The 24,066-nt window shown below is 35.9% G+C and overlaps 4 protein-coding genes across 5 annotated transcripts in view; 3 read left to right on the plus strand and 1 right to left on the minus strand.

Moving 5' to 3' along the window:
* The window catches only part of LOC141402908 (lipase 3-like), a 29,282-nt gene extending 19,327 nt beyond the window's left edge, over positions 1–9,955 (plus strand). The window contains exons 2-3 of one of the 2 annotated variants that reach the window (XM_073985044.1): positions 8,457–8,702; positions 8,768–9,955. In XM_073985044.1, coding sequence (XP_073841145.1) covers positions 8,595–8,702; positions 8,768–9,889 — 1,230 coding nt within the window. In that variant the 5' untranslated portion in view covers positions 8,457–8,594 and the 3' untranslated portion in view covers positions 9,890–9,955. The remainder of the gene's footprint in view (positions 1–8,456; positions 8,703–8,767) is intronic. The other variant, XM_073985036.1, reaches the window with a different exon arrangement.
* LOC141402922 (lipase 3-like) overlaps positions 1–24,066 on the plus strand; it is a 56,977-nt gene that overhangs the window by 18,907 nt on the left and 14,004 nt on the right. The gene's annotated exons all lie outside the window — the stretch shown is intronic.
* On the minus strand, positions 18,504–19,779 carry LOC141393465 (lipase 3-like). The gene is made up of 2 exons (XM_073966490.1): positions 19,678–19,779; positions 18,504–19,622 (listed from the first exon to the last, which is right to left on the minus strand). Exons 1-2 carry the CDS (start codon positions 19,777–19,779, stop codon positions 18,504–18,506), a joined length of 1,221 nt encoding a protein of 406 aa, XP_073822591.1.
* LOC141393524 (lipase 3-like) lies at positions 21,528–22,803 on the plus strand. Its single transcript, XM_073966619.1, has 2 exons — positions 21,528–21,629; positions 21,685–22,803. Exons 1-2 carry the CDS (start codon positions 21,528–21,530, stop codon positions 22,801–22,803), a joined length of 1,221 nt encoding a protein of 406 aa, XP_073822720.1.

Consider the following 24,066-nt stretch of genomic DNA (forward strand, 5'->3'; position numbering starts at 1 on the left):
GTCCTGACCTCTAGTTGGAAAACGGAAAATCGACAACTTTGTTCTACAAAAAACTGAAATTGAACATTCGTGGTATGAGGAAATATTCTCTGGGACTCTGTATTTAATTCCATGTATTGATTTTGGACGAGGTTTGTATAGGGAAGATTCCACAGCCAATTTTCTGTCCTGACCTCCAGTTGGAAAACGGAAAATCGACAATTTTATTCTACAAAAAAACTGAAATTGAACATTCGTGGTATGAGGAAATATTCTCTGGGACTCCGTCTTTAATTCCATGTATTCAGTTTGGACGAGGTTTGTATAGGGAAGATTCCAGAGGCGATACTCTGTCCTGACCTCCAGTTGGAAAACGGAAAATCGACAACTTTGTTCTACAAAAAACTGAAATTGAACATTCGTGGTATGAGGAAATATTCTCTGGGACTCCGTCTTTAATTCCATGTATTCAGTTTGGACGAGGTTTGTATAGGGAAGATTCGAGAGGCGATACTCTGTCCTGACCTCCAGTTGCAAAACGGAAAATCGACAACTTTGTTCTACAAAAAACTGAAATTGAACATTCGTGGTATGAGGAAATATTCTCTGGGACTCTATCTTTAATTCCATGTATTTAGTTTGGACGAGGTTTGTATAGGAAAGATTCCACAGCCAATTTTCTGTCCTGACCTCTAGTTGGAAAACGGAAAATCGACAACTTTGTTCTACAAAAAACTGAAATTGAACATTCGTGGTATGAGGAAATGTTCTCTGGGACTCCGTCTTTAATTCCATGTATTCAGTTTGGACGAGGTTTGTATAGGGAAGATTCCAGAGGCGATACTCTGTCCTGACCTCCAGTTGGAAAACGGAAAATCGACAACTTTGTTCTACAAAAAACTGAAATTGAACATTCCTGGTATGAGGAAATGTTCTCTGGGACTCTGTATTTAATTCCATGTATTGATTTTGGACGAGGTTTGTATAGGGAAGATTCCACAGCCAATTTTCTGTCCTGACCACCAGTTGGAAAACGGAAAATCGGCAACTTTGTTCTACAAAAAACTGAAACTGAATATTCCTAGTATGAGGAAATATTCTCTGGGACTCTGTCTTTAATTTCATGTATTCAGTTTGGACGAGGTTTGTATAGGGAAGATTCCAGAGGCGATACCCTGTCCTGACCTCCAGTTGGAAAACGGAAAATCGACAACTTTGTTCTACAAAAAACTGAAATTGAACATTCGTGGTATGAGGAAATATTCTCTGGGACTCCGACTTTAATTCCATGTATTCAGTTTGGACGAGGTTTGTATAGGGAAGATTCGAGAGGCGATAATCTGTCCTGACCTCCAGTTGGAAAACGGAAAATCGACAACTTTGTTCTACAAAAAACTGAAATTGAACATTCCTGGTATGAGGCAATGTTCTCTTTGACTCTGTCTTTAACTCCATGTATTCAGTTTGGACGAGGTTTGTATAGGGAAGATTCCACAGCCAATTTTCTGTCCTGACCTCCAGTTGGAAAACGGAAAATCGACAACTTTGTTCTACAAAAAACTGAAATTGAACATTCCTGGTATGAGGAAATGTTCTCTGGGACTCTGTCTTTAATTCCATGTATTCAGTTTGGACGAGGTTTGTATAGGGAAGATTCCACAGCCAATTTTCTGTCCTGACCTCCAGTTGGAAAACGGAAAATCGGCAACTTTGTACTACACAAAACTGAAATTGAACATTCGTGGTATGAGGAAATATTCTCTGGGACTCTGTCTTTAATTTCATGTATTCAGTTTGGACGAGGTTTGTATAGGGAAGATTCCAGAGGCGATACTCTGTCCTGACCTCCAGTTGGAAAACGGAAAATCGACAACTTTGTTCTACAAAAAACTGAAATTGAACATTCGTGGTATGAGGAAATATTCTCTGGGACTCCGTCTTTAATTCCATGTATTCAGTTTGGACGAGGTTTGTATAGGGAAGATTCGAGAGGCAATTTTCTGTCCCGACCGCCAGTTGGAAAATGGAAAATCGAGAACTTTGTTCTACAAAAAACTGAAATTGAACATTCCTGGTATGAGGAAATGTTCTCTGGGACTCTGTCTTTAATTCCATGTATTCAGTTTGGACGAGGTTTGTATAGGGAAGATTCCACAGCCAATTTTCTGTCCTGACCTCCAGTTGGAAAACGGAAAATCGACAATTTTGTTCTACAAAAAAACTGAAATTGAACATTCGTGGTATGAGGAAATATTCTCTGGGACTCCGTCTTTAATTCAATGTATTCAGTTTGGACGAGGTTTGTATAGGGAAGATTCCAGAGGCGATACTCTGTCCTGACCTCCAGTTGGAAAACGGAAAATCGACAACATTGTTCTACAAAAAACTGAAATTGAACATTCCTGGTATGAGGAAATGTTTTCTGGGACTCTGTCTTTAATTCCATGTATTCAGTTTGGATGAGGTTTGTATAGAGAAGATACCACAGCCAATTTTCTGTACTGACCTCCAGTTGGAAAACGAAAAATCGACAACTTTGTTCTACAAGAAACTGAAATTGAACATTCCTGGTATGAGGAAATGTTCTCTGGGACTCTGTCTTTAATTCCATGTATTAAGTTTGGACGAGGTTTGTATAGGGAAGATTCCACAGCTAATTTTCTGTCCTGACCTACAGTTGGAAAACGGAAAATCGACAACTTTGTTCTACAAAAAACTGAAATTGAACATTCCTGGTATGAGGAAATATTCTCTGGGACTCTACATTTAATTCCACGTATTGATTTTGGACGAGGTTTGTATAGGCAAGATTCCACAGCCAATTTTCAGTCCTGACCACCAGTTGGAAAACGGAAAATCGACAACTTTGTTCTACAAAAAACTGAAATTGAACATTCCTAGTATGAGGAAATGATCTCTGGGACTCTATCTTTAAGTCCATGTATTCAGTTTGGACGAGGTTTGTATAGGGAAGATTCTGTTCTAACCACCAGTTGGAAAACGGAAAATCGGCAACTTTGTTCTACAAAAAACTGAAACTGAATATTCCTAGTATGAGGAAATATTCTCTGGGACTCTGTCTTTAATTCCATGTATTCAGTTGGGACGAGGTTTGTATAGGGAAGATTCGAGAGGCGATACTCTGTCCTGACCTCCAGTTGGAAAACGGAAAATCGACAACTTTGTTCTACAAAAAACTGAAATTGAACATTCCTGGTATGAAGAAATATTCTCTGGGACTCTATATTTAATTCCATGTATTCAGTTTGGACGAGGCTTGTATAGGGAAGATTCCATAGCCAATTTTTTGTCCTGACCACCAGTTGGAAAACGGAAAATCGACAACTTTGTTCTACAAAAAACTGAAATTGAACATTCCTAGGAAATCTTCTCTGGGACTCTACCTTTAATTCCATGTATTCAGTTTGTACGAGGTTTGCATAGGGAATATTCCATAGCCAATTTTCTGTCCTGACCACCAGTTGGAAAACGGAAAATCGACAACTTTGTTCTACAAAAAACTGAAATTGAACATTCCTGGTATGAAGAAATATTCTCTGGGACTCTACCTTTAATTCCATGTATTCAGTTTGTACTAGGTTTGTATAGAAAGATTCCATAGCCAATTTGTTGTCCTGACCACCAGTTGGAAAACGGAAAATCGACAACTTTGTTCTACAAAAAACTGAAATTGAACATTCCTAGTATGAGGAAATATTCTCTGGGACTCTACCTTTAATTCCATGTATTCAGTTTGTAAGAGGTTTATATAGGGAAGATTCCATAGCTAATTTTTTGTCCTGACCACCAGTTGGAAAACGGAAAATCGACAACTATGTTCTACAAAAAACTGAAATTGAACATTCCTAGTATGAGGAAATATTCTCTGGGGCTCTAACTTTAATTCCACGTATTCAGTTTGTACGAGGTTTGTATAGGGAAGATTCCATAGCCAATTTTTTGTCCTGACCACCAGTTGGAAAACGGAAAATCGACAACTTTGTTCTACAAAAAACTGAAATTGAACATTCCTAGTATGTGTAAATGTTCTCTGGGACTCTATCTTTAATTCCATGCGTTTCACAGGCAATTTGCTGTCCTGACCTCCAGTTGGAAAACGGAAAATCGACAAGTTAGTTCTACAAAATACTGAAATTGAACATTCCTGGTATGATGAAATGTTCTCTGGGACTCTATATTTAATTCCATGTATTCAGTTTGGACGAGGTTTGTATAGGGAAGATTTCACAGCCAATTTTCTGTCCTGACCTCCAGTTGGAAAACGGAAAATCGACAACTTTGTTCTACAAAAAACTGAAATTGATCATTCCTGGTATGAAGAAATGTTCTCTGGGACTCTATCATTAATTCCATGTATTCAGTTTGGACGAGGTTTGTATAGGGAAGATTCCACAGGCAATTTTCTGTCCTGACCACCAGTTGGAAAACGGAAAATCGGCAACTTTGTTCTACAAAAAACTGAAATTGAACATTCCTAGTATGAGGAACTGTTCTCTGGGACTCTATCTTTAATTCCATGTATTCAGTTTGGACGAGGTTTGTATAGGGAAGATTCCACAGCCAATTTTCTGTCCTGACCTCCAGTTGGAAAACGGAAAATCGACAACTTTGTTCTACAAAAAAACTGAAATTGAACATTCCTCGTATGAGGAAATGTTCTCTGGGACTCTATCTTTAGTTCCATGTATTCAATTTGAACGAGGTTTGTATAGGGAAGATTCCAGAGGCGATAATCTGTCCTGACCACCGGTCATATCTAAGTCCAAAACTATGCGTAATTTGATATGGTTTGGTAAAGTTGATGTACATTAAACTCTTGAAAATTACTTAAGTTTTATTATTTATAATTAACTTTATGATTTTTGGAGTTTTCCTTTCATAATTTTATTAAATTATTTAATTATAATATTCGCCGTTAACTTTTTTCGTCAGCAGGGTTGAAAAAATAGTACTAAATGTGAATTTTGGACGTTCTGTGTCACCCTGTGAATTTCGATAACTCTGTGTTGTTGATAACTGTCAAACCGTCCAGCAACCACAAAACATTAGGTCTGTCTGGTTACCCTAAAATTTGTAACAACTTGTAACAATTGTTGCTGGAAGTCGTCTATTAACACAAAAAACCAGCAAAAGAGAGCGATTCGGGGGAGACATTTTGACAGTTCTTTCACTGAGAGTGTGCAAATTCTTGCTGAACAAATTTCTTCTAGCAAGCACTAGCAATTCTTCTTCTTCCTGAAAACAGTCAATCATCTGTTTTTAGTTTTTTGTTGATTTACATATGTTTGTGAAAATTAAAAACTATTTTATTGTGGAAATAACATAGTCTAAAGGCCTGCGTACATAAGCTGCTCTGCCTGATTGCCTTGCTTTCCTACTTCATTTTTGACGTAATAAAAATAAAGAATAAAGAAGGCCGAGGAAATTTCGAACTGGGTTGCCCTTTTCTTTTTTATTCTTTTATCAGAAGTAAGCAAGGTAAGCAGGCAAGGCAGCTTATGTACGCAGGCCTTAATTGTATTGTTTTATGGCGAACAAATATGTAATGTGGAAAAATACTTTTTGTTTCATTTTCTTTTTTATTTTTTAATAAAATACAACGTGCTTGTTTCCTTTATTGTCGGACAAATTTTTCTGTTTTGGCAAGCCAGCTGATTGCTTGGTGGTTTTTGTTGAGAAGGTGTCTGTTTACTTTTCACAATTTTCTAGCAAAAGAGAATAAAAACCTCTTAAGCGCTCGGCACATACGATGCGTTGAGCGTCGCGGTACAACAACCACATGAAAAAAGTGTAAGTGATGCCAAGTTTTTTGAAAAACAACAATGTGGCTGACGCATTAAAGTTAAACATAATTTAACTTTTTTGGGACAACGGTTGTCCCAACGTGTCACTAAACGGACCGTATATGCCGAGGGCTTTACTCTCTGAGAAAGTTCTGCTGGGAAAGTAACCAGACAGACTTAAGCCCACGGCATATACGGTCCGTTTAGTGATGTTTAACTTCAGTGCGTCAGCCATATTGTTGTTTTTCAAAAAACTTGGCTTCACTTACACTTTTTTCATGTGGTTGGACAAAAATGGACGGCCACACTAGCAAGCAACAACAAAGCTGTCATTCAAAACTGACAATGTGTACCCAGCTTAAGGTTATCAGTGGTATTCTCGCATTTTTAATCGACTCATTATCGATAATTGTTTCTTCAGCGCAGCCATGCACGCGTCTTTACGAAAAAGTTAAATACAACTCTCTTTCCCGTACAAAAACCCAAAATAGCATTATCTTCTTGTGCACCATTGCTTCAGCGGCTTCGACGTCATCAATCGTTTGAAACGGCTGAAAATAGTTTTGGTTCTCTGCTCTCAGAGAGTTGGAATGTTTATTTTTCTTACTCATGCTGGAGCCATGAGTAACGGCTTCTTTACCGCGAGAGCGCTTTATGATGTTTTTTTTTTTTTAAGTAACAAAAGATAGGTAACTGTGTGCTGATATTTGCTAAGAAACGACAATTTTTATTGCGAAAGAAAAAAACACACGTCTGTACCCGAACAACAAGTAAACAAGAGTGACACACGTCCAGACAACTGCAAAAACAGTTGTAAAATTTTGAATGAAAATCGTCGATTTCTTTTTGTTTTCTGTTCACATATTTTGTTTATGTTCATGTTCTTTTGTTTTCAACACATTTCAATTATTATCTCACTTATTTTTACAAAAATGCCAAAAATTTGTCTTCCATACTGTCTGTAAAAAAATTATGAACAGCTGGGAGACAAACGATAAATGTGTGTTAGTAAATCAGAGTTGTATTTGAAGACAAACTGTCTGGTGTAAACGCCTAGTTAGGTGAGAACACAGTCAGCTCTTAAGGCCTGCGTACATAAGCTGCTCTGCCTGATTGCCTAGCTTTCCTGCTTAATTTTTGACATAATAAAAATAAAAGAATAAAGAAGGCCGAGGAAATTTCGAACTGGGTTGCCCTTTTCTTTTTTATTCTTTTATCAGAAGTAAGCAAGGTAAGCAGGCAAGGCAGCTTATGTACGCAGGCCTTTAGCTTAATTTTCCTGCTTAGCTTATTTCTTCACTAGGCCGCTTATTTCTTGGTATCACACATCGAAGCGTAAAATTCATGGGCGCTATAAACATATTTATTTCAATATATCAAAAAATTAAATTTTTTAATATGAATTGTTCGTAAATAATTAGTACCGAACGTAAAAATTACAGCCAAATTCTATTTTTCATATTGAACACGTGTTTATATCAAATTGAATGTCGAAACGAAATGTCAAAAATTAAGCCAGGCGAAGAATTCAAAAGTTCAACAATTTTCAACTTTGTGGCCTGAAGACTTTCTTCATTGTGGTCTGTCCTATGGAAAACAGTACAATTTTACTTTTGCGCTTTAAAGCTAGTCGGAAAAAAACCAACAAAAATCCATTGTGTTCTCACCTTTAGTATTGCCTTTGAATGGTCAAACTAGAAAATGAGAATCAGAAATTTGACACAAACATTATTTGCGTGTCTAGAAATTTTAAAACAAATTGAGAAGAAAATTTGCCCTTTTTGGATTTCTTTATTCTTCTACACAAATTCAGGCTTGGATAAGCATGAATTTCTCAAGCTGAAAACACATCCAACGTTTGAGTAAAGTTTTGTGTTGGGCGTTGAGAAAAAAAACAACAACAACATTGCGACGCCGACACCAAAGTCCAGCGTTGATATGTTTGCCGGCATATATTTCAAATGAATTTGAATTTTTCGGCATCATGCCCAACAGTGCAAAAACGGCCAAAACGACAGAAAACTTTACCAAAACGTTGGATGTGTTTTCAGCATAAGAGTCTCACTATCAACGAGCTGTAACCAAATAATTATGTAATCAAATAATTAAATTTGCGGATCACCAATACCCTGGAACCGATGTAATCGAAGAGATATGGAAACTGATAAAAGAGAATATTCTGTGCATATGTGAAGAAAAAATAGGCCAATACCCAAAAGGAAAACGAGAATGGATAACTACTTCCACGTGGAACCTAATCGAAGAAAGGAGAAATGTAATGAAATTAAAAAAAGATGAACCATGCCCTGCTCGGCGTGTAGAACTGGAGAAAACAATACCAATCGAAGATCGTTCTTTATTCTTTAATGCCACAATGCTTATGTGCCGAGGCCTTCAATAAATTATTAAATTTATAAAGGAAAAAGTTGTAAAAATTTTAAAAAATAATCGAATCTTGTAGTTTCTGAAACAGTGCAAAAAAAGTTTATTTGAATATGGACAAAAAGTAACGGACGTCGTGACTTTACTGTTTTTAGTAATTTACCCGGTAACATATTGCGGCTATCAAGGTAAGTGTATGACTACCTTCAATACGGGAGACTTTAACGATAACTGCAATATAACTAATTGCAAGTCTGGTCATAAATTTTGTAACCACCAACTGCAACATAGACTCGTTTATTACAGCTACCTTTTGGTGGGGATTAAAATGTAACAAATCAAGATAAGGAATGAAGAGAAGTAAGGAGCATTGTGTATATAAAAAGACCATGATTAACATTATTAAAGCACCGATGGTTTTTGTCAACTATGAAGGCTGCAACCACCATATTTTTATTGGCATTTGCAATTTTTACTTCGGTTTTAACGGCAAATGCTGAACCAGTGACATGCTTCCTAAAAGATATAATAAAGACGGTAAGATGATACAGAACATGACAATTGAAATCTTTATGTAGTTTTTGTTGTTATTTCCATTCTAGGACGAACGTGCTCGCCTTAATGGCTTTCCCGCCGAATCCCACTTTGTTACCACTCTAGATGGTTATGTTTTGAATCTATTTCGCATACCGTATTCAAACAATTTGAAAAATCAAGATTCCTATCGCCCTGCAATTTTGCTTCAACATGGATTAATGAGCAATTCAGATTGTTGGCTGTCTGGTGGTCCTGATAATGCATTGGCTTACTTGCTGTCCGACGCCGGGTTTGACGTATGGCTGGGAAATGCTCGTGGTAACACCTATTCACGCAATAACACAATTATATCCCTAAACAGTCCCAAATTTTGGCATTTTGATTGGCATGAAATCGGTACCATTGATGTTCCCAGCATGATCGATTATATCATTGAACACACAGGACAACGTAAGATTCATTATGCTGGACATTCACAGGGCACAACTGTGTACTTTGTCATGTTATCCGAACGCAAGGAATATAATAAGAAAATCAAGTCGGCCCACATGTTGGCACCTTGTGCCTTTTTTGAACATGGCAATTCAATGGCATTTAGGATTTTCCGTCCTTTGGTTGGAACGCCTGGGGGTATTTTTAATCAAGCTTTGGCTGACATGGAATTGTTGCCACAAAATCGTCTAGTAAATCGTTTGGGTGATACAGCTTGTGGTGTAGATCCTCCCTTGAAATTCCTGTGTAAAAATTTGTGGTTATTATTTGCCGGTGAAGGTTATACGAATACAAATTTAACAGCCTTAGAAGAATTGGTTGAAACTCATCCTGGCGGTTCTTCGAGTAATCAGGGAATACACTATATACAATTGAGTGACCACAATATTGGGCGCTTTTGTCAAATGGATTATGGCGAGAAGAAAAATAAACAGATCTATGGCCAGCCAACCCCTCCAGATTATAATTTGGACAACATTGTTGCTCCGACTTATTTGTATTCTAGCAATAATGATGGTCTCTGTGGCCCCAAAGATGTTGACATATTAGTTTCGAAATTGAAAAACTTGGCTGGCGATTATCGTGTACCGGATCTGAGCTTCAATCATTTGGATTTTATTGTGGCGAAAAATATGAGGAGAATGATTAATGAACCAGTTTTGAAAAATGTTTTTAAACATGAAACATTTAATTGAGGATTTTAAGCTGTATTGTGTATTGAATCCATCTTATCAACAATAAATAAATAATCGTCAAATAAATCTCAGTTATAAATCCACTAGATTTTATTTGACGTATACGTTATGGAATTGATATTTGAAATCGAGTGGCAGATACGATCGTGGCGATACGATTTCTATCTTAAGCGGACCCATGATACAATAAGAAGGTAGCAGCAACTGCCGTTCTTGGTAACATAAGATGTCAAAATTTTACATAAATTCAATGCAATTGACACATTAGGTGTGTTCGTTTACTCAATAATTTGTACAAGTCCAGTAACTTCTTGTAAACGACTAAGGTCTTTTGCATTGTACTGTAGAGTAAACGAACAACATCCAGTAACAATCCGTACAAATGTTGAGTAAACGAACACACATAATATGTTACCATCAGCTGGGCTGATAATGCTACCTTCTTATTGTATCATGAGCGGACCATACACTATCAAAATTTGATGTCAACATTTGTAGTAGTATGTGTAAATTTTTCAAAATATGAGAATGTGTGTGAATATTTTGGATTGAGGAAAATCAAAATAGTTTTATGCCGGGCATACACTATGGGCATGCACGACAGCATTTGTAATAGTATTAGTAAATTTTGAAGTTTTTGTCAATGTATTTGGGAGTAGTTTTGGCAGGATTGAAATCAAAATAGTTTGATTTTGTAAATGAACCCCTTTCAATCCGATGAATTTTGTTTATTTTCCAAGTAACCAACAAATAATTTTTGAAAACAACAAATATTATTTGTGAGGAAATTAAACATTTGGAAAACTTCAACCCAAAATCGAGTTCTGGAGGAAAATTCATCATTTTTGGAATATGGATTGAAGGAATGCCACACACGTACACAAGGGTTCATTTGGCAGTGCAGAGTGGCAGTATAGTGTATGCCCCGCATTAATTTTCAAAATGAAACTCAGTCAATCCGATGAACATGGTTTATTTTCAAATTGTCAAAAAGCAATTCGGGAAAAAAGAACATTGTCAAGGCATATTTATACAAGGTAGAAGTGACAATCAGCTGTATTCTTACTTTTTTGTAAATTTAGTTTTCAAAATGTAATAGGGTCTACTCATGAAATTTGAAAGTTCGAAATTTGCTACCATAAAATTCTTCTTTTCACAGTAAACGTGTAATAACAATGACCTACGACAGTTCTGAATGCTCTATATTTACATTTCGATTAAAATTTGTTCTATTTTAGACGATTTTCAACATGTATTTATGTTTTTCCTGAACAAATTTTTGGAACGACCCTATTATTTAATATTTATCTTTGACAAATAATTTTCAATAACAACAGTGTTGTTTTTTTTTTTAATTTGTTAGTTGTTGATATGAATATGCCTTGAACATTGTGTTTGTGAAGAAATAAAAAAAGTTAAGTTCATTAATTTTTAGAGGAAAGTTTTAAGATTTTGATTGCAGATTGAATGCTTTGCTACATACTTATCAAGCACAAATGCACGTAAGGGGTTCATCGGCTGGACAAGCCAATTTGATAGTGTATGGGCCGCTTTATGCTTGGTTTACATTAACGAAATCCACTCGATTTTAACTGTCAATTCCTTTGCGTATACGTCAAATGGACGAAATTTCATGATCGTATGAAAACATAAACAAAAATTATGACAGATTGAAGTATTTTCAACCAAAATAGGCTTGTTGTTGTAGTTGCACCTTAATAATTGCATCATGATTCTTCTATCAGAAATGAGGACAGGACGAAATTTCATGATCGTATGAAAACATAAACAAAAATTATGACAGATTGAAGTATTTTCAACCAAAATAGGCTTGTTGTTGTAGTTGCACCTTAATAATTGCATCATGATTCTTCTATCAGAAATGAGGTCTAATTTTACTGAAACGTTGGACGTGTTTACGCCCACATGAAAAATGTGGAAGTGATGCCAAGTTTACAACATGGCTGACGCATTAAAGTTAAACATAATTTAACTGTTTTGGGACAACGCGTGTCCCAACGTGTCACTAAACGGACCGTATGTGCCGAGGGCTTAAGGCCATGTTTATATTATAGCCTTTTGCAGGGTTAACCTTCTTAATGAGGATTTATTTGACGTATACACAAAGGAATTGACATTTAAAACCCAGTGGGTTTGTAAAATCAGGTTATATATAAACGTACTATAAGGCGAGAACACAATGGATTTTTGTTGCTTATTTTTTCCGCCTCGCTTCAAAGCGCAAAAGAGAAATTGTACTGTTTTCAATAGGACAGGCCACAACGAAGCGAGGCTTCAGGACACAAAGTTAAAAATGTTTGAATTGGCTGTAATTTTTATGTTCGGTACTAATTATTTTTATTGAATTTTATTTAATTGAATTTTATTTGATATATTGAAATAATTATGTTTATAGCGCCCATTAATTTTACGCTTCGATGCGTGATACCAAGAAATAAGCGGCATAGTGAAGAAATAAGCTAAGCAGGAAAATTAAGCTTAAGCCCTCGGCACATACGGTCCGTTTAGTGACACGTTGGGACACGCGTTGTCCCAAAACAGTTAAATTATGTTTAACTTTAATGCGTCAGCCATGTTGTTATTTTTCAAAAAACTTGGCATCACTTACACATTTTTCATGTGGTTGTTGTAGCACGACGCTCAACGCACCGTATGTGCCGAGCGCTTTAGAGCTGACTGTGTTCTCACCTTTAAGCTGTATACACATTGTCAGTTTTGAATGACAGCTTTGTTGTTGCTTGCTAGTGTGGCCGTTCATTTTTGTCATTCATCATGCAACCACAAAATGTTTATTGGTTGCTGGACGGTTTGACAGTTATCGATAATTGCGAAATATCGACATTCAAAACTGACAATGTGTACCCAGCTTTAGGCCATGGTAGAACAAACCAGGTAAAGTACTACAACAAATGCAACTCAACAACCACATAGGTATTTGTTTTTGTTTGTAACGTTAGTGTCAAATATAAATGTAAACAAAATAAGGAAATGTCTATAAATTATTGGAATTTAAAAAAAAAACTAATATTTTTTTCACATTTGATTGAATATTTTGGAAAACATGAATGAAAACTCATTAGATTTTCAATTTGAATGTTTCCACTAAATGCATTATTTCTCGCAGAAAGTATAATTCTTGCAAATATGTTTGAGGTCGCTGGAAATTCATTGAAAAAGGAGAAGCTGTTTCAATGTCTTGTTTTTGAAATCAAAAAACACATGTTTATTAGGGCTTTATTTTTTCAAACTTTTCAAAATACCACACCATATTAACAAATGTTGTATCGCCTCTATAAGTGGTGTTTTAGTGTGCGGCACGTCGTTCTGACTTAGAGGAGGTTACATGTCATTTACATATATGAAGAAGTCTTTATGGGAAATAGTTCTTTTCTGATGAATATATTTTTTCTTCAAAAAATATATATCCCTAATATACATCGAACATAGAAATAAATATAAAAAATGTCGTATGGAATTTGACACTAACATTACAGCCCAGTTCAATCAGCTGGGTATTGCTGTTACCTTTTCTTGTTCTACCTTGCCTTTAGGCCATGTTTATATTATAGCCTTTTGTAGGGTTAACCTTCTTAATGAGGATTTATTTGACGTATACGCAAAGAAGTTGACATTTGAAACGCAGTGGGTTTGTTAAATCCGGTTATATATAAATGTACTATTACATTCAAGCCATGGCACAATTACCAAGGTAGTGGTATCGTAAAATTTTCAATATGTAACGTCAAAACTTTCTTTATGTTGTTGGAGAAATTACAACAAAAATATTTTTTATAAAGGGATTTGACCCTTCATATTCGAACAGCTGGTGTGATACCACTAGCTTGGTTATTGTGCCATAATTCAAGCCTTCGGAGAAATTTCTGTATGAGAAAATTTTTTTATATGTCACTCTTTTGCTAGATATGGTGACGTGCTACCAATAAATATGTTTATTTAGTTATCTTGCCAACTGATATAATAAATGGGTGGTCACTTCATGTTGTGATTTTTTTTAAATCACGGTCGATTTTGTATAAAATTTATAACCTACTTAACTCACTGTGGGGGTAAATAATTAAATTTATGATTTGAAATAATTATAGAATAACAAGTTGTTCTGGAAATTTTGTTGTTGCCAGTTTTTGCGATGCAGATAACAAATGAACTATTACTAGGCGTTTACACAAGACAGTCTGTCTGCAAATATAACTCTGATTTACTAACACATACATACATTTGTCGGCTGTCTTCCAGCTGTCCATCATTTTTTCACAGACAGTCGGGTTAATAAATTTTTGACATTTTTGTAAAAATATGTGAGATAATAATTGAAATGTTTTGAAAACAAAAGAACATGAACAAAAACAAAATATATGAACGGAAAACAAAAAGAGATCGACGATTTTCATTCATTATTTTACAACTGCTTTTGCAGTTGTCAGGACGCCTACGTCACACAGGCAAGTTTTGGGTTTTTGACAATCAATACATGTACTTAACTTCCTCTCATGTGTAAACGTAGGGTTAAGGCTACAACTCAGTCAAGCTGAATACACATCCAACGTTTCAGTAAAGTTTTGTGTCATTCCTGTAGTGGGATTCTGTAACTCATTTTTGCTGTTACCGACAAAAATCGGTAAAATTAAATCGCAAAATTATGACTAAAAACATAAAGAAAAGTTGGCATCACTGTTTGTGTCGGTAGAGGCTAGCGACTACTTTTTATTCATCGTTAACTTACCGAAAAATTTCGTTAATTATCGAAATTATAAGCATTTTAATTTTACCGACAATTATCGATAACAGCAAAAATGAGTTACAGAATCCCACTACTGGTAGATGAATAAAAGACAAAGATACACAAAGAAAGATAATACTCTTAATTATCGACATATTGCACTTAATTATAGTCTAAAGTGGGGTTCAGACGATGAGTTTTGACTGACAGCTTTTGGTCAAATATCGATTGCTTCAGTTTTGTTGGGCTGTTCGTAGCGGCCAAACAGTCATTCAAGTTGGATGACAAACCAACAGTCAAGTTGAAAAATTACTGTGTTCACATAGCTATAAAATCATATACATAACAACTTTTATTAATAAATTGCTCTGTTCCAGAACCTGCAAGAAGCTACTATTTTTTACTACGATAACATTTTTTCCTTTATGTTATCGGAAAAAATAGTAAAAATTAGTAGATTCTTGCAGTACTGGAACAAACCAAATATGGATGACAAAAAGATTGGATGTGCATTTTTGATCATTTCGCTTTTAGAAGAAGAAAATAAAGTGACAAGAAGAAGGAAATGGATAAAAAAATGGATAGCCTCCCGAAAACAATATTCACATGTGAATATTTTAAAAGAAATTCGAGATTCTGAGCCAAACGCTATCCACTCCAGCTCCAGAAGATTCAGATAGCTTTATTTTTTTCAATTCCCTTCTGTACGATGAGCGGATTACGTTTATTTTCTTCTTGACGTCGTCAATAGAACAATCCTTCCTGTATTTCTTCATAACATTTAGTAGTTCTCCATATGCTTTTGTTTCAATGTCGCGCATCATATATTCTGGACTGGTTATGTCCCAGAGGCATCTTTGCATTTCGTAGCAACATAAATATTCCTTTAAAAATTAATTTTCGTTGTCCATGTTTGTCGTTTTGTTTGCAATTTTTTGCTTGGCCGATATTAAAATGAAGGAAAAGATTTTTGTCTGCTATTTTTATCTCTTATTTGCAATAATAATCAATCAAATTAATGAAAACACACGACTTTTTTAACTTTTATTTGATATTTACTCTGCTAATTTATTCCTTGACTGACGTTGTTTCGTTCACACGGTCAAACAAACAAACAACCAACAGCTGACTGTCCAACATCCACAAAAAATTTTGTGGTTGCCTGATGACTGACAAAAATGAACGACCACACTGGCAAGCAACCGATTATTTGAGCAAAGCTGTCAGTCAAAACTGATCGTCTGAACCCCACTTAAAAGGCGTTTATTAGTGCATTTAGTGAATCCAGTTGGTTTAAAACGCTGACCGCCAAGCCATTGCTGCTTAGTCGAAGGTCAGACTAGAGAGGTTTCGTTAAAAAAGTTGCGTTTAATTAGGCGGTCCACATTCGACCTCTCCAATACTGGAATTTTATGACTGTACTCTAGTGTCTAGTTTTCGAAATTTCTATTTCGAAATTTGCTAGGCTTTCTCTATTGTTTTACTTTTATTATGTCAGAAATGAAGCAGGCAAGCAGGATAATTTCATGAATTTCTTCAATGAAATCATTATAGTATGGACCATGGCACAATTACCCAGGTAGTGGTATCGTACAATTTTCAATATGTTATGTGAACATTTTCTTTATGTTGTTGGGGAAATTACAACAAAAATTTTTTATTAAAGGGATTTGACATTTCATATTCGAACAGCTGGTGTGATACCACTACCTTTGTAATTGTGCCATGGTATGGACCGGGACTGAATCAGGCTATCCCGGAAAAAATTAATGAAAATGAATGAAAACATGCAGTAAAGGTAGAAACACAATGACTTTTGTTGCTTGCTTCAAGCTCAATTTCAAGTAAATGAATAAAGACCAGGTACTACCTAACTAAAATGCACTTTGGGCTTTTTTTTTATTCCTTTACACAAATTCAGGCTTGGGTAAGCATGAATTTCTCATTGTGTTCTCACCTTAATTGGTCATTTAGATATGACTTCATTCGCCGGATTTAGCACATTATCAGGTTTTATTTGCTAAATCCAGCCAAAATCTACCAGATTTTCCATACAAAAATAAATCCAATTCGGTGGATTTGTTTTAAATCTAGCATAAATCCTCGTATACAACGCTGTTTATTGCAACATGTTGCTAGAAAATACAAAAAATTGCAAGCTGACAGAAGAAACAAGGTAGATGCATCGGCGAAATGCTACAATAAAAATAATTTAAAATGTCAACATTTGTAAACAAGGCGGAAAAATTAAATTTCCTTTGAAATACAAAGTTGATTTTAATCAATCAAGACTAATATTTACGATGTCTAAACTATAAAATAATTCTTTATTTGCTCACTAGTTAGTATTAGCAGCATAATGCTCTAACATTTGCTATATTAAACAATAAGTTTGTAATTTGCCGTGTGTTTTTTGAGACGATCTCAATTTACAACAACTTTTTTTGACGTTTCAAATTCGATCAAATGGACTGATACATCTACCTTGGTAATTGTGCCATGAACAAAAATCAGCTGACTGCCATTTAAATCCTCCAAAGATATATCTAAATGCAATGAGATTTGTACTGGCTTTATTAAATCCAGTTGAGGATTTATGGCTAGTCTAAATGAGCTATAAGTACCCAAACCATTGGTGCAGCTGCAATGATGTCACGGAAAATTCTCATTGAAAATTCCTAGCACCAGCCGTTTATTGTTGCCCCAAAGTCGATGGTCAGACTAGCAAGATTTTAACATGGCGACGTCAATTTTATAGGCGAGGGGTATAAAGTAGCGAAACCCCTGTACATGATTTTCTGTGTTTGTCGTGTTGCCTCTTCTTGTTATTCATTGCTGGTTTTTTATTCCGGTTTCTTTCATTTTATTTTCTCAAGCAAAAGATTAACAGCAAAACAAGCAGGAAAAGAAAAAAGTAGAAAAATTAAGTCCTAGGTACATAAGCTCCCTCGCCTGCTTACCTTGCTTGCCTGCTTCATATCTGACGTAACAAAAATAAAAGAATAAAGAATGCCGAGCCAATTTCGAATTAGGTTGCCCTTTTCCTTTTTATTCTTTTATCAGAAGAAAGCAAGGCAAGCAGACCAGGCAGCTCATGTACCCAGGCCTTTACCTTTAAATTTAATAACAAATTTGATTACTTTTTTGTTTATTTTGTGTTGTTCTTATTTTGGTTTGTTTTGTACTTATTGGCGAATTTTTAAATGAGAAACACAACAAACACGAATGGTGAAATAAAGAGGACATTCATCTGAAATTTCATGTTAACGTGTGTGGACACTAACGAAACTTGAAAAGAAACTTTAACGAAATTGGTTTCAAGAAACCTTGCTAGTCTGTCCAACTACAAAGCTAACTAATGTCAGGCATATAAGGCAGAGCTATTCATCGGAAGTATGTAAATTTGTATCCATTTGATCCATAAATATTTTTATGGCGATCGGTCAACGTTTAACTGTGCCACCATAGCGATCTTTGTTCCCATAGTGATTTGTGTGGAACCAAAGGTGAATTTTCACGAAAATGCTCTAATGACACTAGTACACCATCGTGGCGCCCAATCTATATTTAGGGAAATATGTACACATGTTAAATATGTTGATCAAAGACCTTTATAACCGATATATAACCCACCTTGGCGGCCCATAAGCGGCTGGCATTCTCACTTAAGTCATTTGAGGGAAAGGAATAAAGAACTGCCGATTTATTTTTATCATTTGAAAAGCGAGGACGATGTACATACATAGATATTTTGACTTTAATTTGTTATTATTAAAACATATATTTGCAATGTTAATAATTTAATATAGTGCTTTTTATCTTTATTGATCGTTTTCAAAATTTCAATTCAAAACTTTACATATTTTCATGCTTCAACATATTTCTCATCACCGGTTCATTGACCATTTCTCTCATATTGTTGGCGACAATAAAGTCCAAATGATTGAACGTTTGATCGGGTATACGATAATGCCCGGCCAAATTTTTAGCTGCCGAAACCAAATGATCAACATCTTTGGGATTGCAAAGACCATCATTGGTACTGGAATACAAATAGGTGGGAGCCTCAATATTTTCCAAATTATAATCTGGTGCCGTTGGCTGGCCATAAACTTCTTTGTTTTTCTTTTCACCATAATCCATGCGACAGAAACGACCAGCGTTGCAATCACTCAATTGTATGAAGTGAATACCTTGATTACTCGATGTACCACCAGGATGAGTCTCAATCAATTCTTGCATGGCTGTCAAGTTTGTATTTTGGTAGCCATCACCGGCAAACAGCAACCATCCGTTCTTACACAAGAATTTCAAGGCTGGATCGACACCACAAGCTGTATCGCCCATACGGTTTATTGCACGACTTTGAGGTATGAATTCCATATCGGCAAAAACTTGATTCCAAATACCACCAGGTTTGCCGACCAAAGGACGGAAAATCTTGAAAATTGCGCTGGTGCCATGTTCGAAGAAGGCACATGGAGCCAACATGTGGGCGGATTTGATTTTATCATTGTATTCCTTGCGTTCAGACATCATGACAAAGTAAACGGTGGTGCCTTGGGAATGGCCAGCATAGTGAATCTTGGGTTGGCCGGTTTGTTCAATGATGTAATCAATCATGGTTGGAACATCAATGCTACCAATTTCATGCCAATCGAAATGCCAGTATTTGGGGCTATTAAGTGAAATAAGAACGTTTTGTTTGGAGTAGGTGTTGCCACGAGCATTACCCAACCACACATCAAAACCAGCATCAGCCAACAGATAGGCCAATGCATTGTCAGGACCACCCGACAACCAACAATCGGAATTACTGAATAAACCATGTTGCAGCAAAACGGCGGGACGATAAGAGTTTTTGTTTTGCAACTTATGCGAATAGGGAATACGGAATAAGTTCAAAACATAACCGTCAGGAGTGGTGGCAAAGTGGGATTCCACAGGATAACCCATACGGCGAATACGTTCGTCCTGCAGACAAGATATTAATTCAGGAAAATATTAATTTTCAAATGTTGAAACTTACCGACTTTACGATATCCTTTAACATGCATGTTGGATCAACGGAAGCTGCTGAAGCAACGGCCAAAAGGCCAAGGCCAAGAAGAGTTGTAGTTGCAAACTTCATAGTATGATGTTTACCAAACATCTATAGTCCCCATAAATGCAGCCATAGCTATTTATATTTCTGGAAAATGGTTAAAATTCTTAACTTTCTAGGAATGCATACCGCCAGATAAGCTGCATACAAATATACATTAACTCATATCATTTGATAAGAATAAAATGTCGTATTCCACTGTGCAGGTGTCAAATAACATGATTTGTTTTAATGCCACATCCAATTTATTCGATTATAATGAATATGCAATTTGCATATCTTTTCAGAATTTACTGTCGAGCAACCATGGTATGTTATTTTTAATGATGGTATAATTAAGCGCAATGCAATGTTTGGTTCCCACCTAAAAATCTGGAAGTCGTGCAATGTAGATTCATGATTTCACTGCATGTTTCGATGCAGTCCATACGGAGACGTGAAAAATGCAGTTCGTAGCAATTTATAAGGTGTTGTTTTGATATCCCTACAAGGAAGTAAGCCAATTTGTATATCTCCTATTTCGAATTTTCCTCGGTCGATCATTATTCTTTTGCCAGATATGACTCAGATATGAAATGAAGCAGGAGAGCAAGGCAATCAGGCGAGGCAGCTTATGTACGCAGGCCTTTAGAAGAGTCTGGCACTCTGCAACGTCTAAGCACGAGCGTAAACTTCTTGGAAGTCTGTGGGCGCCACCGTTATATTTGTTATAAGTTTTTGATTAAAAATATGTTTTGACAGCAAATGAAGACATCAGTTGGTCTGTTCCTTTACTTTTGTAAATGGTAAAACCGGCAAAAGTAGTAAAATTTGTAAACTGCTCCCATATGAATTGGGTGGTGTCTAAAGCAAAAGAAACGCTTTTCGAGTACAAGTTGGTAAAACTTCTTGCACGTAAAGGAACAGAGCTTGTACCACCTTATATCTTTCATCATGGTTTCAAAGAAACCACTCTAGTGTGACCAAGGACAAATTAATTTTATAAGAGAGCACGCCGCTAGGATGCTGTCCATTTTGCATCCACAGCACGTCTTTGGATGTAGTAAACTAAGTTTAATTCTTCGGCTCTCCATTAAATGAAAGCACGTCTGATTTAGTTCATCACCCGAAAGTTTTTTTATTGTCTTCCAATCACCTGTCCAACTCCATTATTAATTTCCTTCTCGTGAATTACCGTAAATACGTTCGCAACTTCAAGACCTCGGTACAAGAGGCATATAGCGCTCTTGTTTAAGTCATATCTGGCGAAAGAATAAAGATCGAGCGAGGAAAATTCGAACTAGGAGATATACAAATTGGCTTACTTCCTTGTAGGGATATCTAAACAACACCTTATAAAGTGCTACGAACTGCATTTTTCACGACTCCGTATGGACTGCATCGAAACATGCAGTGAAATCATGAATCTTCATTGCACGACTTCCAGATTTTTTGGTGGGAACCAAACATTGCATTACGCTTAATTGTACCATCATTGAAAATAACATACCATGGTTGCTCGACAGTAAATTCTGAAAAGATATGCAAATTGCATATTCATTATAATCGAATAAATTGGATGTGGCATTAAAACAAATCATGTTATTTGACACCTGCACAGTGGAATACGACATTTGATTCTTATCAAATGACATGAATTAATGTATGTATATTTGTATGCAGCTTATCTGGCGGTATGCATTTCTAGAAAGTTAAGAATTTTAACCATTTTCCAGTAATATAAATAGCTGTGGCTGCATATATGAGGATTATAGAAGTTTGGTAAACATCATACTATGAAGTTTGCAACTACAACTCTTCTTGGTATTGGCCTTTTGGCCGTTGCTTCAGCAGCTTCCGTTGATCCAACATGCATGTTAAAGGATATCGTAAAGTCGGTAAGTTTCAACATTTGAAAATTAATATTTTCCTGAATTAATATCTTGTCTGCAGGACGAACGTATTCGCCGTATGGGTTATCCTGTGGAATCCCACTTTGCCACCACTCCTGACGGTTATGTTTTGAACTTATTCCGTATTCCCTATTCGCATAAGTTGCAAAACAAAAACTCTTATCGTCCCGCCGTTTTGCTCCAACATGGTTTATTCAGTAATTCCGATTGTTGGTTGTCGGGTGGTCCTGACAATGCATTGGCCTATCTGTTGGCTGATGCTGGTTTTGATGTGTGGTTGGGTAATGCTCGTGGCAACACCTACTCCAAACAAAACGTTCTTATTTCACTTAATAGCCCCAAATACTGGCATTTCGATTGGCATGAAATTGGTAGCATTGATGTTCCAACCATGATTGATTACATCATTGAACAAACCGGTCAACCCAAGATTCACTATGCTGGCCATTCCCAAGGCACCACCGTTTACTTTGTCATGATGTCTGAACGCAAGGAATACAATGATAAAATCAAATCCGCCCACATGTTGGCTCCATGTGCCTTCTTCGAACATGGCACCAGCGCAATTTTCAAGATTTTCCGTCCTTTGGTCGGCAAACCTGGTGGTATTTGGAATCAAGTTTTTGCCGATATGGAATTCATACCTCAAAGTCGTGCAATAAACCGTATGGGCGATACAGCTTGTGGTGTCGACCCAGCCTTGAAATTCTTGTGTAAGAACGGATGGTTGCTGTTTGCAGGTGATGGCTATCAAAATACAAACTTGACAGCCATGCAAGAATTGATTGAGACTCATCCTGGTGGTACATCGAGTAATCAAGGTATTCACTTCATACAATTGAGTGATTGCAACGCTGGTCGTTTCTGTCGCATGGATTATGGTGAAAAGAAAAACAAGGAAGTTTATGGCCAGCCAACGGCACCAGATTATAATTTGGAAAATATTGAGGCTCCCACCTATTTGTATTCCAGTACCAATGATGGTCTTTGCAATCCCAAAGATGTTGATCATTTGGTTTCGGCAGCTAAAAATTTGGCCGGGCATTATCGTATACCCGATCAAACGTTCAATCATTTGGACTTTATTGTCGCCAACAATATGAGAGAAATGGTCAATGAACCGGTGATGAGAAATATGTTGAAGCATGAAAATATGTAAAGTTTTGAATTGAAATATTGAAAACGATCAATAAAGATGAAAAGCATTATATTAAATTATTAACATTGCAAACATATGTTTTAATAATAACAAATTAAAGTCAAAATATCTACATCGTCCTCGCTTTTCAAATGCTAAAAATAAATCGGCAGTTCTTTATTCCTTTACCACAAATGACTTAAGTGAGAATGCCAGCCGCTTATGGGTGGCCAAGGTGGGTTATATATCGGTTATAAAGGTCTTTAATCAGCATATTTAATATGTGTACACCCAGAGAAAAAATGACAACATCCGTGTATGAAATGACCACATCCGTGTATGATAGTGTATCAACCACGTTTGGTGTCAAAATGAGCACGCCGTTGTCATTTTGACACCGAGATTTTGGCAACGGTTTCAACAACAGACTTGCATGAAATGATCACATACGTGGTCATTTCGAGCACGCCCCGTTGTCAGATTGTCAACGCTTCGTTGTCAGATCGTCAACGCTTCGTTGTCAGATTGTCAACGCCCCGTTGTCAGGTTGAAACCAATGGTGGTCATTTTTTTGATATCCGTTCCTTTCCCATTTTATACCCTTATTAGAAGAAATGAAATTTTTTGAAAAGTATTTATTAAACAAAACCAATTACATAAATTCAATATAAATACATATTTTATTTGACAAAACAATTCGAATTACATATATTCAATGTATAAAAACAAATTTAATTAACTTAACTCTGAAATAAACTTTTCCATTATTCATAGGATATAAGGAAATGGGTAAGTAATAAAATCTAAAATTGGTATTAAAAAAGTTGTATCCTCATTCAGAGAACCAACTTCATACGATTGTAAATGATAATCAACGTTTTTAACTTTTACTTGGTTACATAAAATGTAAACATTTTCATTTTCAATTATTTAATGTTTAATTTTGAAAAGTTCAATTGCGTCATTATTTGTTGCTAAATATATATAATTATAATATATATAATTAAATATATATAATTATACCTAGTTCCCTTAAAAAATGTCATCAGACACTTTGCAATTTTGGTAATTTAAAACTGGCGTACTTTTTTTGTAACAATATTCCTCTTTTGCCAAATCTGCATCGGACAACTTCGGCCATTCTAGAAGAAATGTATGGCTACTTAAATTTTTTATATCTCTTTGCCGTATGTTAAAAGATATTTTCCATTTTTCGCAGATCGATCCCCAATCATTACATTCTCTTAGTAAGGAAGCTTTCAATGAATTTTTAACTGATGATTT

The sequence above is a fragment of the Musca autumnalis genome, unplaced genomic scaffold (genome assembly GCF_047663935.1).
Source record: "Musca autumnalis isolate F117 unplaced genomic scaffold, ASM4766393v1 scaffold_1, whole genome shotgun sequence".
NCBI classification, from domain to species: Eukaryota; Metazoa; Arthropoda; class Insecta; order Diptera; family Muscidae; genus Musca; species Musca autumnalis.

Excerpts from the sequence above, each read along its gene's own strand:
- LOC141393465 (XM_073966490.1), bottom strand. The coding sequence starts at position 19,779 with ATGAAGTTTGCAACTACAACTCTTCTTGGCCTTGGCCTTTTGGCCGTT. Across the intron at positions 19,623-19,677 it reads TAAAGGATATCGTAAAGTCG|GACGAACGTATTCGCCGTAT; the intron begins GTAAGTTTCAAC and ends TCTTGTCTGCAG.
- LOC141393524 (XM_073966619.1), top strand. The coding sequence starts at position 21,528 with ATGAAGTTTGCAACTACAACTCTTCTTGGTATTGGCCTTTTGGCCGTT. Across the intron at positions 21,630-21,684 it reads TAAAGGATATCGTAAAGTCG|GACGAACGTATTCGCCGTAT; the intron begins GTAAGTTTCAAC and ends TCTTGTCTGCAG.